We start from the raw sequence: 17,861 nt of genomic DNA, 5'->3' as shown, positions 1-17,861 counted from the left end.
ACACACTAAGGGTCTAGATTTTCACACTGAGGTTGGTGGGCACATGGAGTGAGCTGCCCAAAGTGGTAGAGACGAGTATAATTATAACAGCTAAAACACATTTGAACAGGTATTTGGGCAGGCAAAGTTGGGACGTGGTCCAAACGCAGGTGAATAGTACTAGTTCAGGTAGGCATCTACCTGACATGGACGAGTTGGGCTAGAGGTCTATTTCTGTCATGCGTACCCTAGCATCCCTATTACCACAATAAAGCAAAATGTTTCATTTGCAGAGCTGAGCATTTCCAGAATTATTTTTAGTGTTCTTTTGTATCAGTGTTCTTTGAATGAGTTTGTTACAGTTTATTTATTTTGAGATTGCGACGCGCAAGGTCTGTCCTCGTCAGGACCCATACTTTACCCTCCTCTCCTGTACTGCGCAGCAGCGTCATTCTCTGTGCTAAGATGGCGGCTAAGAGGGCGCTGCTGATTTTGGCCAAAGGCGCCGAGGAGATAGAAGTGGTAGTTCCTACCGATTTGATGCGCCGAGCTGGGGTGAGTAAAGTGGATCGGATAGCTTTCATTGTAGAAAAATTGAAATATCATTTGTTCGGCATTAATTTGCGGCGAAGTGCAGAGTTCTGTGCGAGGTGTGATGTACGTGGGAGTTGTCCAATCACCACGCAGTTTGGGCGCCGTGTCGGATTATTCAGCCAATTAGTTGGTGGCAGGGGAGGGACTTGGAGAAGCTAGTTGACCTGGCCAAAGCGCGAATTAATTCCAGGAGAGTTCTAGAATCCTGGAATATCATTCCCTGCGCTTACAGTAAGCACTAAATATAAAAGTACTCTTGTAAGTCATTCGAGAGTTATTTAACATTATTAAAATAACCCGTTTTGGCAATCTCTCTTTTATATAATTATCACAATTCATTTGCTTAAATGTGCACTATTTTTTGCACGGAATTAATTTAAGTGATAGAAGTAGAGCAGAGAACCAGGTCCTTCAGTGCACTGGCCAAGCACCCATTTACAGCAACCCTATACTAATCCCTGGTATGGGACACCAATGCCCTTGCACGGGGGTGGGGGGCGGGGGGCGGGGTGCGGGGAGCCTACAGAAAGTAGTGGATATAGCCCAGTCCATCACGGGTAAGGAAAGCCCTCTCGCCGTTGAGCACGTTTACAAGTAGTTCTGTCTCAGGAAAACAGCATCCGTCAAGGACCCCCACCATCCAGCCCATGCTCTCTTTCCACTACAGCCATCAGGAAGGACGTACAGGATCCCCGGGACACTCATCATCAGGTTCAAGAACAGTTACTACCCGTCAGAATCAGGTTTAATATCACCGGCATATGTGATGAAATGTTAACTTTGCGGCAGCAGTACCATGCAGTACATGATAATAGAGAGGGGGAGAAACTCAACCATCATCTCTTGAACCAGAGGGGATAACTTCACTCAGACTAACAATAAACTGATTCCACAACCTATGGACTCACTTTTAAGGACTTCAAAATTTGTGTTGTCAATATTTATTTATTAATATTTTTCTTTGTGCATTTGCAGTGTTGTCTTTTCCACGTGTTTGTCATGTGTGGTTTTTCATTGAATTTTTTTGTTTCTTTGTATTTACTGTGAATGCCCACAAGGAAATGAAAATCAAGGTACTTGTATGTTGACATATGTACTTTGAACTTCTATTCTCCCCTCCCCATGTTTTTCATCAATTCTTCTCTGACTCCTCCCCTAATATTCTACCATTCATTTATACACTACAGGTAATTATTTTGGATGTGGTAGGAAACTGGAGCAGTCATTGGGAGAATGTACAAATAATACAGATAGCACCTGAGGTCAGGATTGAGTTGCTGAAATGGCAGACCTCAGCTGTAAAAGGTTTCCACAGATTTTTGTTCTGGCAGCGGAAAATTAGGGAGTGAGAGAGAGTTTGAAAAGAAAAAAAGAAGCTGATGTTGGAAATATAAAAACAAATGCTTGGGGTCAGGCACTTAACTGGAAAGAGAAATGGAGACAATGTTTCCAGTCTCTTTAAAATGTTAATTTGGTTTTTGCTTGTAACACAGATGCTGCCTGCCCTACGTATACCCAGCATTTTCTGATTTTAATTTGGCGAATTCCATGATCTATCAAAAGTGCTTTAGTGAATTTTTAAAAAAATGTTTCACCCAAAGGAACTTCGGTAGTGTGATGTGATTATTGCATGCGTGTCCAACTTGTTAAGCTATAACTAAAACCAAGGGCCCATGATCGTGTGCAGTGCTTCTGTATGCACTGAATGTGCTATATGGTCCGATATAGAAACATAGAAGATAGGTGCAGGAGTAGGCCATTCGGCCCTTTGAGCCTGCACCGCCACTTATTATGATCATGGCTGATCATCCAACTCAGAACCCCGCCCCAGCCTTCTCCCCCATACCCCCTGACCCCCGTAGCCACAAGGGCCATATCTAACTCCCTCTTAAATACAGCCAATGAACTGGCCTCAACTGTTTCCTGTGGCCGAGAATTCCACAGATTCACCACTCTCTGAGTGAAGAAGTTTTTCCTATTATCCCACCTTCTCTCCATAATCTTTGACACCCTTCATAATCAAGAATTTACCAACCTCTGTTTTAAGTATACCCAATAACTTGCCATCCACAGCAGATCCTTAAGACAAAGTTAAACTGAGGTGATCATTTATACCTGTGTAATATTCTGTGGGATGGTTTTTCAGAAGAGGGCAATGCTATTAGGAGTCCTTGCTAATTAATATATTATCTCCCTTGTCTGCCTTTGATCTAAATATTATTTGACTATGGAGGTGCGAGTCAGTGAGAAGCTGTTATTTGGTGTACAGAGAGAAAAATCTACTGATTAGATTTATATTGAGCTGAAAGGAGGATGTTGAGCTTGTTAGTTGCCAGCCATTTCACCCCATATTCTATGGTGTCAGGTTCAGAACTACTGCAGCATCCATCAATCTATCAAACTGTGATGGAAGCTTGGGGCCTCCCTCCAGTTATTTACTTTGTTAACAAACATTAGTAATGTGTGAGGCATGAGAAATGGACAGATTTGATGACAGATCAACTTGTGTTCCGTTTTGGTGGTCTTCAATCTGATGACATCAACATAAATTTCTCTAACTCCCCTTTGTCACCCCCACCTCCTTTGTTTTCTGCTCTTCCTTCTGTCATAATTATCACTTCCCTTTCCCTTTTCCTACCCTCCCGACCTGCTTATCATCCACCTCTTCTTCCCTGTAGTTTCCCACCTCTTTATATTGTGGTCCACTGGCCTCTCCTACCGGATTCCATCTTTTTCAGCCCTTTGCCATGCCCACCTATCATGTCCCAGCTACTCACATCATCCCCACACCCCATCCCTCTGCTGCCCATCTTCTCCTTCTCCCTTGGATTGACGCTATCACCCACTGACTCGTGCTCCTCCCCGTCCAACCACCCTCTTGTTCTGACTCTTGTCCTTTTTCTTTCCAGCCCTGGTGAAGGGTCTTTGCCTGAAACATCAATTGTTCAGTTCCCTCCATAGCCACTGCCTGATCTGCTGAGTTCCTCCATTCCAGCATCTGAGCTCTTTCTTGTGTCTGCACAGATCAATCTATTCCTTCTCTTGTACCTAATTGCACTTTGATAGTAAATCACTTTTATGTGTTGACAAATGTGTACTTGGAGATATCAAATCAAAGAAAAAATTTTACTTAAAATCTATAAGTACACATTAATTTATTAGTAGACAGTATTGTACCGAATGTATTAAATATTTGTGATGGAGATGGAAGAGTAGATTTGGTAGTTGTGGAGAGGTGCTCCCATCAGAATGGTGGTAGTAGGGGTGAGGCTGCTGCAGTGGAGCTGCCTGTTATAAACTTCCACCTCCAGGTCTTGTTGTGGATTGATCTAAGGTCACGTAGCCCAGCTTTACCAGTATTTTCCCTTCCTACATTATCCTCTAACTTGGCAGCATCTTCCCGCTTCTGCTTGTTGCAGGATAGGGCCAGAGGACTTCTGTTTTTGCTATGATTGCAGTTTATTGGTGCTTTGTGTCTTTTTAATGTCAGAACCAAGAAATGGTCTGTGTTGTCCCTGTTAATTGTGCCCGTTATCGTTAGTACCTGGGATAAATTAACTTAATTAATTTTGTTATTTAGAGATACAGCGAGGAACAGGCCCAACAAGCTGCACCACTCAGCAATAACCTATTTAACACTAGTCTATTAACAGGACAATTTACAATGACTATTCAATCTACTAACTGGTACGTCTTTCGACGGAGGGAGGAAACTGGAGCATCCGGAGGAATCCCACGCAGTCATGGAGAGACATGCAGCTCCTCACAGTCAGTACTGGAATTGAACTCTGAACCCCAACGCCCTGAGCCGTAATAGTGTTGTGCTAACCGCTATGCAACTGTGGCACCCTCAATCTATATTTGACATTTGCTGATGCGGTTGCAACCAGTACACTCCCTTCTCATAAATGTTGTGGCCTGGCTTGGAATGTCCTTGTACATTTTCTCATTTAACTGCACTTGGCTTTCTTTAAGTCAAGGGTTTGGTATGAGAATTTTTGCATGGGTTTGAGCTGCAGATAAGTGTATGGATAAGTGTATTGGTACTGCTCCCTGCACCTGTACAAAACTGGAATTTGTACAAAATCTGGAGGGGTTGGGCTTGGAGGGATATATATATCTCTAGCGATGTATTAGTGAGCATTATTTGCAATAGGCTTCCTGACTCCACCCCCCCCCCCCCCCATCCTGCTTTCTGCCAGATTTCCTCCTGTTCTATCCTCCATACTTTGAGATTCCTGTTCCTGGCCTTCATATCTCCCCTGAAAATACATTCCACACGAATGCCTTTAAAGGTGTCTTCCATGTTTCCTTAAATGGGCTTTCCACAAACTATTTCCTCTTGTTTCTTCCTCAAAACCAGAGCTTTGTTATTGCCTTGAACTTCTTTATCTTCCACGTTGAACAAACTATCCTTAATTTCCACTGGCTTCCACAGGATTCCATCAAAAGATATCCTTTTTTCAGTATCTTGAAGGGCTAGTTCTGCCCATGACTCCTTGGTCATTTATCTCCTCCAGCCACTTCCCTTTGGCAGTTTCCCATATTGCAGCACCTGCCCTTTTCACCTACTCTCTCTAACCATCCAGGCAGACAAGCATTGCTTGTAGATGAAACAGTAGTTCACTTGCACTTACAATCTAGTGTATTGCTTTTGGATTCATTGTAGTTCCCCCGCACCAGATAAAGTGTGGCACTGCTTTGAAGAGCACTTCTTTTCAGTCAGCAAGAGCAATAGCAACCCTGTGCTTTTTATTCCCACTTTAGTTCTCAGTTCCACTCCTGCAAACCTGTCTTCAATTTCCTATGTTGCTTCAGAAAGAACGGCTTTCTGTCTGGGACAGTTACAAATGTAAGAACTAATCGAATAAAACTATTGTATCGATAGTATTATTCAAAAATATCAATAATTTCTTAATCAGCTGACTGAAGTTCCCAGTAAATTCAGCAGGGCCCCTTTCTCACACTCTTAACAAACGTTCTTTGTTCTCTCCCCTCGTGTCCCAAACTGCAACTTTTTCTTTCTCTGCTGATGGTGCCTGGCTTGCTTAGCTTTCCACTTCTGGATCTTCAGCGTCTACATTTTTTTTTTAGGCACTCCAACTTGAATTAACCTGTTGTGTGTTGTTTAAGCTGATGCTAAATAGCATTACCGTAAATCTATTCTGGATTTAGAAATCTCAGTGGCAAGTTTGCAGGAGCAGCCCATTCGAAGTAACACTGTGCCCTGATTTGTTGCTTTTCAGTTGGCAGTGATTATCAACTGAATGCTTTGCGTTTCAGATAACGGTAACAGTTGCTGGACTGGCTGACAGCGGATCAGTAACCTGCAGCCGCGATGTGGTCATTTGCCCTGACACCAGCCTAGAAGATGCAGTCAAACAGGTAACATGGGCTCTTCTTCTGTGAGGGAATTTAGACTAAGTCTTGCTTTGGAGAAATTGTTCTTTGAAGGAAGACCTAAACACAACTGTCCTGCATTAATTGGGTTTTTATGTTACGATTGTGCATAGTTTTGACAATGGATGAAATGAAAGCACAAGTTTGCCTCTGGTATGCATTTCCATGCCAAATTGGTGGTTTATGCACACTTACTAGGTTAGTTAATGCAAATGTGTGTGTAATGTCTTGTTTCCATCTCCAAATGGCATAATTTGCACTGCATAGTCACAACCATCTCTATTCGTAGGATAATACGCAAATCCACTGTTGAGTCCTGAATATGGTAACACCGAACTTTACCACTTTGACACTCACTTTTCCATGTTCAAGGTGTAAGAACCCTGGGAGAAAGCTAATTTCCTTTTTAAGAATTGGTGTAGGCTTTTGGCCAAATTTTTTTTTGGACTGTAATATTTGATTGTTGAATATCATGTTTTGCTGTACCTGTAAGACACTGTACATTTCTGGATAATCTGTTCTAAAATGCATACCAGATAATACTGCATTGTCTCAAAACAGTACTTGTTCTAAAACTTGTACTTCTGTTTTCTGGTTTGTTAGAGGGAATCAGCAAATCTTTAGTAGCTGAGTTTGAATGGTAGATGAAGCAAGAATTCAGTTAGGAAGAGGAATTCAGGACTTAATGTGACTGTTAACTATCATTTCATCTTTTTTTTTCTCTCTCCACACTGAGTTAAATTCCTTCTGCTCCAAAACATAATAGATTTACTGCTTCATTTCTGTATAGAAAGGGTCAGGTTATTAAAATTTACTATTGGGTTAGTTGATGAATATTTTTTTGTCTCTTTACAGTGCCCATATGATGCAGTTGTTCTACCTGGAGGGAATCTTGGAAGCCAGAATTTAGCGGAGGTAACCCCAAGTTAACATATCTGCCTTTTTTAGTTACAACTCATTTTGCCTTGGAAGCAGTACATATTTGACAAATGCTCTGTTCACTCCACATAATTTCCTTCTTTTTTTGTCCATAAAAAACTTTTATGCAATACTTTTCTGGCCATACCAGCATCTTTTCAAATCAAGGAGTTACTTGGTGAGATCCAGCTGTGTTGGAGACAGTGTGATGAATGAAATATTCCAAACTGTAGTGAGGTTAAATGACTAGGCCCAGTTGTGAGGTGTTCCAGAGATAAACCACTGAGAAGTTGCTTTGTGTTTTAATAATTTAAACAGTATTGTCATCTTGCATGGCTGAATAATACTTGGCTTGATGCTGTTTGTTTTTAAAAGTCCTATAAACTGGATGATATTGAGATTCCCAGAGTTGCATTGATGGTTTTACTATATATAATTGAGTACTTTGGGCACCACCGATGCCTAAACGTGCTGTGATATGGGGGGGGGGGGGGGGGTGCGGTTGTGGTGAAGTGTGAGGAGAAGGTGCTGGGAACAGCTGGTAAAGAAGAGTGCTAACAGGAAGCAGATTCTTCATGCCGAGGAGGGTGTGACAGAACCCTCTTGGTTTTCTATTAGGAGGTTCCTGTCTGTCAAAGCCAATTTTTTTACTCCCTCCTTTCTTGGTTCCATCTATCACCAGCCAGCCCCTGCCTTGCTCTCCCTCTCACCTTCTGAGGCTGGGAAACCACCCCTTTACATCTCAGTCCTGACGCAGTGTCTCGATCCAAAACCTCGCAGACTCCACTGCCTCCAAGGATGTTGGTTGACTTGCTGAGTTGCTCCAGCAGTTTTTTTTTGTGCCTGTAGTTGGTAATGTGGTTGGTAGAACTGGTTGTTTTGTCAGTAAATAACTTTCATTTTTAGACCAGAAAATTGTGAATTATTTGATATTTGGGGGAGATTTACTCCAGGAAAAAGGCAGAATGTCAATAATTGTATCTGAGCTTCATCTTTGGTGCCAGGAAACAAGCTCAACATTTCCCCCGCTGTACTGCCCCCGATGTGTGAAATGATTTCTAACCTCGTGCAGGAAAAACCACAAGACTGTTGAACCTCAGTGTACTTCAAGAGAATTGGCGATTACTAACTTCAGATCTACATTTGGCATTTTAAATTCAATTTTGTGTATTGTGTGGTCTCACAGCTTTTTACAATGATTTTGTAGAGTTGAAAAGTGAAGTAAAGATATGAAAATCTGTAAATCCTTTTCCCAGTCTCCTTTAATTTTATCTAAAGAGGCCTCTTTCAGTCCCAACAGCAGACCATAAATGTAAGATATTGAACTGTTGTAAAAGGGTTTCAGATTAAAAATTGTATCTATTATTATCTGGACTTGTAGGAAATGTACGTAATTGAGATCTTAAAAAATCTCTAATCTGTAAGTATCGAAAAAAGTGGGTATTGGAAAGGTTAGATTTCATTGAAAGTTGCACAAAAGAGAGATTCCCTCCTTCGCACAAAAGAGAGATTCCCTCCTTTGCACAAAAGAGAGATTCCCTCCTTCAAGCAAATCCTGAAATCGCTTAATACCCAATCTATCCCATTCTTTAAAAGATAAGTCAATTAAAGATGGTTTTAAAAAAAAATTAGAAATGATGGGACTCGAGAGGGAGAATCTCAATAAACCAAAATGTTTTCTGAACTGTAACCAAATCCTCAAAGTATGTTTGACCACCACATTGTCAGTTAGTTTATTTAAAGATAAAGGAAGCAAAGATCCAAGTAAAGAAATAATGGATATTTTCATATCTGAAGGGAGCTGGAAGATTATAAATTGATTAATTCTTCATCATTATGTGCTCGTCATTCTTTATTACAATTCAAAGTGGTACATAGAGTTCATATGTCTAAAGACAGGCTGTCTTGTTTCTACACAGTTATTTCCCCTTATCTGATAGATGGAGTGGCCACACTAATTCATGTTTTGGACATCTCCAAGCCTTGAAAAATTTTGGAAAGATGTATTTCAAACTTTTATTGTACTTTTCAATGTTTGTTTTAAGCCCAATCTTTTGACTGCCATGTTTGGCATTGTTGAGGATAGTGCAACAAAACTGAAGCCATCTGATTGGCGGGTATTGGCCTTTAGGTCTCTTATGGCCAGGAGGGCGATCTTGCTCAAGTGAAAGGAGGCTGCCCTGCCCACTCATGTTCAATGGCTATCTGATGTAATGTTATGCTTTGATCTGGAGAAGATTCGTTGTTCGATTTCTGATTCTAAACATGATTTTCTAATGTTAAGGGGACCCTTTCTGAGTTATTTTCATAATCTTTGAACCGTTATTAAAGTATGGATCTGAGCCATTATTATTATTATATGGTAAGGTATTTTTTTCCTTCTCATTTTTACTAACCAACTCATTTTGGTAGTGGGGGTAGATTTTTTTAATAAAATACAATTATTTTATTTTATTTCATTTCATAATTCAATCTTTCTACATGATTAATTTGAAATATGGGATACTGTGATCTTATTACTGTGATTTAAATGTAATGTAATTCATATTACTTGTATCCTTATGAATTTTGTATTTGTATTTAGGCAATTTGTATAATTAGAAAATATTGAAAGCGAAAAGTGAAGTAAAGAACAGTATATATTACTGCCAATCACAGTGGCTGTATAAAATATAAATTCACAATTGTTCATTGAGACTTTTTTCTCTTCCTACTAGTCACCTGCTGTAAAAGAGGTGTTGAAGGCCCAGGCAGATGGGAAGCGTTTGATTGCTGCTATCTGTGCAGGTATGGCTAGAATGAAATGGATTTGAAAGTGTGCTTATCTCTATGGTTAAAGCCTTGTGTCCATGGAGACCAGGACTGTATTTTATTTCTGGTCTGTATGATAATAGATGCTCTTGCTCAGAAGAGATGCTGGAATTGACCTTCATAATCAAAGCTATAGGTTAACCAGTATGTCTATATCATTTTTTTTGTTGTTTGCTCTTACATCGAGCTGATTAGGAACATAACACCTGCTTTTAGTTAATATCGCACATTATAACTGCTTGAGGGTGATTAGCATCTGAGTGCCAAGTGAGAGTGAAAAGCTTAACTTTTTGGACAGTGTACCTGATAGAGCAAGAAATGTTTCAAGCAAGTGAAATTGACAGGAATCCACAGGGACACGAGGATTGACAAAGGCGTGATCAGAGGTGAAATTTCAAGGAGTGTGTCATAAAGGATGGGTGGTGGGGTGGAGATACGTCTCTACCAAAGGAGGTGTAAGGTGCTCCTTCCCTCTGCTAGCCTGCAGGTCATCCTTTGGTAAGGTGTAGCACCTTCTTAGCTCCTCAGATCAGGATCACGTAAAGCCATTGGAGCAGGTGGTAGATGGTTGTTTAAGCAACTGGTGCATATCACAAGTCTTGGTTATGTGGCACTGACACCAGGCAGACAATCTTTGAAGGGTATTGATAATGACTGGAGTCACTTGTCTTGAAAGGACACTGCCTGGAAGAAGGCAATGGCAAACCACTTCCGTAGAAAAAATTGCCAAGAACAATCATCGTAATGAATAGACCGTGATCACCCACATCATACAACACAGCAATTAATGATGATGAGAAGAATGAAAAGGATATTGGGAGAAAGAAAGTTTAGTAGTTATCAGCCGGAGTACATAATTAGATCATACATACAGCGGTTTTACAGCAAGAGACAATTAGATATAATGAGGGCAGTTACCATGGGAGGATCTGAAAAGAGGAATACAAATTTTAAATTTGAGACATTGCTTAACTAAGATTTAGCATATGTCACCAAACAACGTTGGGTGAGGAGGAATTGATGGAGGTTGAGGTGTGGGTAGGAGTTTTGAGTACCCGGACGTTCAGAGTAGGCCAATCAGAAAGTGCGCTGTTATAGGCATGGGTGAGTGTTCAGTAGTGTGGCAGCTGAGGAGGTAGGAAATGATTAATGTTATGGAAGAGCAAATGGGCTGTTTAAAGATCAGGCAATACAAGTTCCAGAGCAGGATTTAGCTGAATCTAACAACAGTGTTGTCAACAGACTGATTGGGTTTCAAATGGCTCTAAGGGAGATAAGTGGGGTCTTTAGTCATGGAGTAGGGTTTGTGATGGGAAACCAAAGACTGTTTCAATGATATTGGACTTAGAGGTGGATTTAGGAAAGCAGTCTGTAGCTTGACATTGGAGGGATCAGCAGCTGGAGGTAAGAAATCCAGGTTAATTCAGCCTACATTTGGAAACTATCTTTGTTTCCCATTAATGTTGTCACGTAGTTGTGAATTGTGCATCCTTGGCAGCACCGAGGTGGTGTGAGTAAAGAAGCCATTCTAGTTCTCCTAGCTACGACTAGATAGGCATAGTTTTAAAAAATAGAATAGTCTTGCCTAAATCAGAAAAAGGAAGTGATGATTCAGTGTTGGATATTAAGCTCTTCATAAACTCTCTCAATATAGAATTGAACTTGCTGACATGGTGACTGAGTAAAGCTGTCTGAAATAATAGGGAAAAATTTGAGTATTGTAAGGTGCTACTTCCTGTCTTATTTTTCATCCAATGACTTGTAACATTTTGTGTGAAAAGTTTGTATGCTTGACTGGTTGGTTCTTGGATTGAAGAATCTCTATCACTTGCTAATTACCGCTGGCTATTTTCTAGCACTCTGATCACAATGCTCTGCACAGTTGAACTTTCCTGAATGGCATTTACAGTGTGTTGAAGACGTCTTGCATCTCCCCAAACTTCTCCCCAAAACTTTTCAATTGTTGCAGCAGTAGCAGAGATCAGTACAAATGAGAGCAGATTAAGTTTGTAATCTATTTTCTTAAAATGTTTAACTACATTTAAAATGAGAGATTATAGTAAGAATTGAACTCTTCCGTCAAGCACCAGGGCACTAAAAGGTGACAGTGAATTGCTTCTACTGTCTGGGTGAAAAAAAATTTCTCTTCTTTTTCCTGAACTGGGATAAATACACACATTTGTAGTTGGGACCACTGTGCAAGATGCAGAGAAATGGATCACGTGGGGCTTCAGCAACAAACAAACAAACAAAACAGGAGTCCTGATGAAGGGTCTTAGCCTGAAACTTTGACTTTGACTTCCCCTCCATAGATGCTGTTTGACTTGCTGAGCTCCTCCAGCATTTCGTGTGTGTTGCTCAAGATTTCCAGATCTGCTGAATCTCTTGTTTTCATGAGGGTCCCTAATTGTCTCATTTACATTTGCCATCGTGTTTAATGTTGTTGACCTACTGATGATTTTTCATTGCTGCACAGAAAGTATTTGGCTATCTCTGTTGCGAGTTTGAAATATTGAAGTCAATTCAGATGAACCAAAAAAAAATTTCTGAACATATTAAACCTATATTGGGGATTGTTTTAAAGATGTTACTGTCACAATGCTAACACCAAATCTGATTTGCGTGTTACTATTTTCATTTGTAACTTTGAGTAGTTACTGTTCTGCTGCATTGGTGGTAATATAAGTAACCGTAGGTCTGAATTTAGTGCGCAAGCATATGGGTTAGGTTATTAACAAGAGGTTTGGTTTTTTTTTTTGTCTTGCAGTCAGTGGTTAAGGAATACCTTAATTAGTCTTTAAGGTATTAAACATCTTGGATTATTGAAAACTTGCTGCTGACTGGAGAGTTTGGGGCTAAAGAGGCATGATCTGAGGTAAAATAAATAATTGCCATGTGCAGAAATGTATAGAAATTAGCACTTTTTACAAATGGCAGTAGATGTTAGGTCAAGTATACAGCTGATGATATTTGTTAAACAGAATTTGAGATATTGGAGGAATAGACCGTTGAAGAAGCAGCTGTAGAGAATTCAGAAGTAAATCTGCTGTAATCTCATTGAATGGACCTGAGATTTGGTGGCATACAATTCTTACATTGTATGTGCTGTCACACTGGTATAATGCTTACTTATCAAGTGTTTATAATGTACATGGCAATAATCAGCACCCTTCATGATTATTTCTTTAAGCTGCTAATGAAGATGAAAGTGGGCTGAGTTAAAATATTTCATTGCAAATCATTAACCTCCAATTAGTTGTATACAAAGAAGACTAAGTAAATGTGGAAAGGAATTTTGTTCAAAAATGCATAATTTCCAGCTTAAGTATATGATAAGAATAAAACCAATCTTGTGATCCAGTACTCCAAAGATTATCTGTGCAGCACAACATCTGAATCCTTCCAGTGTTTAGAGTGAAGATGTCAGCAACGACTAGACCAACCTGATGGAAAGCTGTTTTTCACTCGTTGCCATCAGCACGGTGTGGTCAGCAGGTATATCATCTTCCAACAGGAATTTAAGTTGGATAATTTGGCCCATTTTGTTTTAAACCACCACCTTATTTCCTGGAAGGACCAGAATCCTCCTTGTAATAAAAGAATATGGTTGTTATCTTCCAGTTCCATTCCTGAAGGTAAGTGTGTTGGACATTGGTCAGTTCTTTGCTAATTTCTTGGAGGCAGATTGAGTGTTTTAGTGAGAACCTTATTTAATGGCTTTTATGTTAAAGCAGCAACACTTTGAATTTGTGATTGATTGATCCAGTTCCTGCAAGATGCAGTTTGGCTGGGAGTTGAATCAATTTATTGAGGAATAAATTGAGTTCACCTTCCATTCTGTGCTGGTCTTGGTATTTTGTGACTGGGATGCCAGCAAGATGTCCTGGTCTTAAAAGGAAGTAGTAGTGTAGCGCATTTGGTATGGATTATTGAGGCATTTAGCCAGCTAACCTGCCCTCATACCCTAAGGACAATTGTACATGACTTCTTAGGGGCTGTACTGGGATGTTCCTGGTCCATTCTGTCTTGACGTATAATTGCTGATCCAAGTCTTATTCAAGGGATTGGGGAGCATGCCTTATGGGAATAGATTGAGTCAGCTGGGTCTTTTCTCCTTGGAGTAGTGGAGGATGAGAGGTGACCTGATAGAGGTGTATAAGATGATGAGAGGCATTGGATAGTCAAGAGGCTTTTTCCCAGGGCTGAAATGGCTAACATGACAGGGCACAGTTTTAAGGTGCTTGTAAGTAGATACAGAGGAGATGTCAGGGGTAAGTTTTTTACGCAGAGAGTGGTGAGTGTGTGGGATGGGCTGCCGGTGACGGTGGTGGAGGCAGATACAATAAGCTCTTTCAAGAGATTCCTGGATAGGTACATGGAGCTTAGAAAAATAGGGGGCTATGAGTAACCCTAGGTAATTTCTAAAGTAAGTACGTGTATTACTGTATTGTGCTGTAGGTTTTCTATGTTCTGTGTTCTAAGATTGCTTACTTCGCTTGTGAGATCCATATTGTGACTATCAGACTAAATGAACTCACATTATATTGTAAATGCTGCTGAAAGAAGTACAGACACAGTGCTTGCCTATGGCAGTGCTGCTGAGTTAATGAGGAAGCATGGCATGTTTTGCCCCTCAATTTCTGTTGTCTGCAACTTCTACTATATCCATTATGTTTTTGATATTTACTGGAAAAAACTGAGCTAACTGTACATTGGCTGTTATTTATCTGTAGTGGAATGTAAACTGCTACCATATTACCTCTATATGCTCACATTCCCCCCCCCCCCCCACCTGTGGTTTTAAAATGACTATGTTACACAATCTGTTGAGAGCTAATCTAGGGCCTGTTAGTAATTACAGTAGTTGATTAAAGCAACCAAACGTAGTGTCATGTTGAAATTTCTCAAAATGCTCCTTGAAATGTCACTGATACATTGGAAAATGTGACTTCAATCCATTCTGGACAGCAAGTTCTGATACAGTGTGCTGTACCGTCCTGCTCTGATAATATGTTTGAGTGACCAGCAGTGATGCTGAATTGTTCCTTGTGTTCACTTCACATTTGTTTTCAGGATAAAATTAGGTTTTTGTAGGTTGCTAAGTCATTTGAATGAGTAATAAACTTAGTAAAATTAATTGGCCTATTAGCATTAAAAAAAGGCAAATTTAATGTGTTTAGTCCTTTCAAGGTGGACGCCAAATGGCAGTTGTGTGATTAGGAGTCCTTCATGACCTTGGTAATAATACAATTGAAGTCTTCCAAAAATTGCAATGCGTTCTGTTACAGCTTTTCTAGTAGGTAGAACAGGCATCAAAGTGTCTTTTTGCTTTGCTATACTTCTGAGTGTTTGCGTGATGCTTTGCAAATTGTAATTTGGGTTCTTGTTAAATAAAGTGCTATCCTTGTTATCTATACTTAATATAAAATACACTGCGTATCTTATTTATCTTCCCCCTCTCGGAGTTAGAAGTTGCTGTTATTCAAGACTGATTGCTGCTTCCAGGTTTCTATTTTTGGCATCATCCAATCTCTGATCTAAAGGTTCAATAACAAGTTGATCTTGCTATAGGTGGGAATGGTCATAGTTCATCTTTGAGAAATTGGGTTGTAAAAGGATACTAAAGCACAGTTGACTTGAATCTGGGGACTTTGTATCTTTCTAGCATGGATCTGAACCTTTAGGGCAACACACTGCTATTCTCTCTCTGGAGGGTATCCAATTTTCCATTTCCCTGCTCTCAAGATCAATGATCAGTTTCAACATAATAGTCAAAGCTGCTTCCCTTTTGTGCTATTTATGTTGATGTCCACTGTTAGTGTCATTGTTAATGTAAGAATATAAGCAATGAAAGCAGAAGTAGGCCGTCTGGGCCATTGTGCTTACTCTGCTATTCTAAGGTTATACTGGTTTACTTGCCTCAGCGCCATTTGGCCCTACCGCGCTATATCTCTTTATCGTAAAAATCTTAATCAATTTTTATTGATTGGGCCACCACAACCCTCTTGGCTTGGGATTTCCAAACATTCATTTCCGTATAGTCCTGACAGGCCAACCCACATTTTGAGAAACAAGATACTGCAAATGGTGGCATCTGGAGCAACAAACCATCAGCTGGAGGTTCTTGGCAGGTTGAGCAACAGCCGAGGAGAATATTCCTGCGTTTACCGTCAAGTCTTCCAGAAATTTCTTCCACTGTTCATCTGAAGTGCTTTGGATATAGGGCCAAACTGTGTGGAGGAAGCAAACAGTTTCCTTTCCAACCCCTGGCTGAGCCTTCTGTTGCACCTTATGCACATACTTCCTTGGTAGGGAGAATAGACCAGTGGATAATATTCCAGGTATGGTGGAAAGTCTTTAGACCATCCCCTCCCCAAATAAGTGTATAACAAAACATGGAAATTAAGAGCAGTCATTGTATTTGCACTAATATTCATTAGTATTCCCGGCTGATCATCTGCTTCTGTACTCTGTTCCTGCTTTCTCCTCGTATCCTTTGTTCCCTTTTATATATAAAAAAATGTAATTCCTTTAGATCAACATATTGTTTGATTTCCTTATTGCTAGTTGTTAGTGATTTAATTTTCAGTTAGTGTACAAGGACACCAGGTCCCTCGTAGCCATCTTAAAGTAGGTGTCCAATATAACACCTTTAGACTGGTTAGCTAATTTAGTATTTACAATATATTCTGTTTAATCTGGTTAATATGATAACTCTGTACAATTAAGTATCATCATCTGTTTTTCAGGCCCCACAGCTCTACGGGCTCACGGGATAGGTTATGGGCACAAAGTCACAACCCATCCCCTGGCTAAGGACAAAATGATGGATGGAGGTCAGTATTTGACATTTGTGTTTAACCTAGAATGATAGTCTGAATTGGGTTGAAATTGGTAATGAAATCCTGTAAAATTCCTGAAGGGCTCAAAAGTTTCCTATTATTACACAGCTTGTTTTAGTGTGCTCAGTTGGATAATGTAGACTGTGCAAAATTAGCGAATTTTACCAAATTCTTTAGATAAGAGCTCTAGAAAAGTAGCCTGTTCTCTCCCCCCCCCCCCCCCAAGTTTGAGGATAGTATCAAGCATTTTGAGAATTTGCTGTATTTTGAAGTTAACCTTACAGTCTGTTTGGCATTACAATAATCCTAAAGTTTTATCAATACTTGGATAATGTTTTTGAAATCCCTTCTCATTCTCTTGCAGGTAACTATTCCTACTCAGAGGCTCGTGTGGAGGTAGATGGGAACATCATCACCAGCAGAGGGCCAGGCACCAGCTTTGAATTTGGCCTTGCAATTATTGAAGCTCTTCTGGGAAAAGAGGTGGCTGAGAAGGTCAGAACCCCCTTGGTTCTGTGAAATTGCCATCCTTGGAACGCTGCGTGGTTAGGGGATGGTTGGAGGGATTGGTTGAAATGATTGTTTTGAAGCTAGAAAGTCCCCTGTGCATAATTAGAAATAATGAATTAAACTAATGTCTTTAAAACTTTCAAAATTTAATGTTGCCATGCAGCAGGGCTACAGAACACAGAATTAAAAACCTGACAGTATCCAATGGTGTTTAGAAAAAAAACTGCACTTGAATTTTTGTTCAATTGTTTTGTTATGTGAATCAAATAACAGAGGCATAAATTAATTTGAATTTTTGCTTTTTATATTTGAACAAGTCAAAGTCCATGAATCTGCTGGGTATGCTGCTTTTTCCATGCATCTTTTAAACACCAGTTTTGCTTTCTGCATTTGAGTACTTCACAGAGTTGCACTGTTAGGTATTTGGGAGTCAGCTTTTCATTTCTGATTGGCTTCTTGTTCATTTGAGAAATGTTTTGCTTAATCTTTCAACTGATAAATCAAGTATTTTCTTTCGCACATTGTTTGGGTAACTTATATCATATCCCGGGTTATATAAAAAAATTATTGATGCTTGTGAATGCTTATTGGATGTTAAGTGGAAAGTGTAGGATTAGTTAAAGTGCCACAAATTATTAGGCTTTAGAATCCCCACTTGTTTAGCTTGACTCGAAAGCTTTGAATAGACACTAAGCAGCAATAATTGAACATTCACTGCCTAGTAATTTGGCTGTTTAAATACCAAAAATTTGTGGTGCAGTACTCGTAGCTTTATTTATTGCAATAAATAAAAATTGATCAGTGATA

The 17,861-nt window shown here is 39.8% G+C and overlaps 1 protein-coding gene across 1 annotated transcript; it reads left to right on the top strand.

Annotated features, from left to right (window-relative positions):
- Positions 1-424: 424 nt before the first annotated feature.
- park7 (parkinson protein 7) lies at positions 425-17,861 on the top strand. The gene is made up of 6 exons (XM_072244770.1): positions 425-534; positions 5,857-5,958; positions 6,829-6,888; positions 9,609-9,678; positions 16,452-16,538; positions 16,909-17,861. Exons 1-6 carry the CDS (start codon positions 445-447, stop codon positions 17,061-17,063), a joined length of 564 nt encoding a protein of 187 aa, XP_072100871.1. The 5' UTR covers positions 425-444; the 3' UTR covers positions 17,064-17,861.

Source organism: Mobula birostris, chromosome 27 (assembly GCF_030028105.1).
Source record: "Mobula birostris isolate sMobBir1 chromosome 27, sMobBir1.hap1, whole genome shotgun sequence".
In the NCBI taxonomy this organism is placed as follows: domain Eukaryota; kingdom Metazoa; phylum Chordata; class Chondrichthyes; order Myliobatiformes; family Myliobatidae; genus Mobula; species Mobula birostris.
This window is presented reverse-complemented; position numbering and strand designations above follow the sequence as displayed.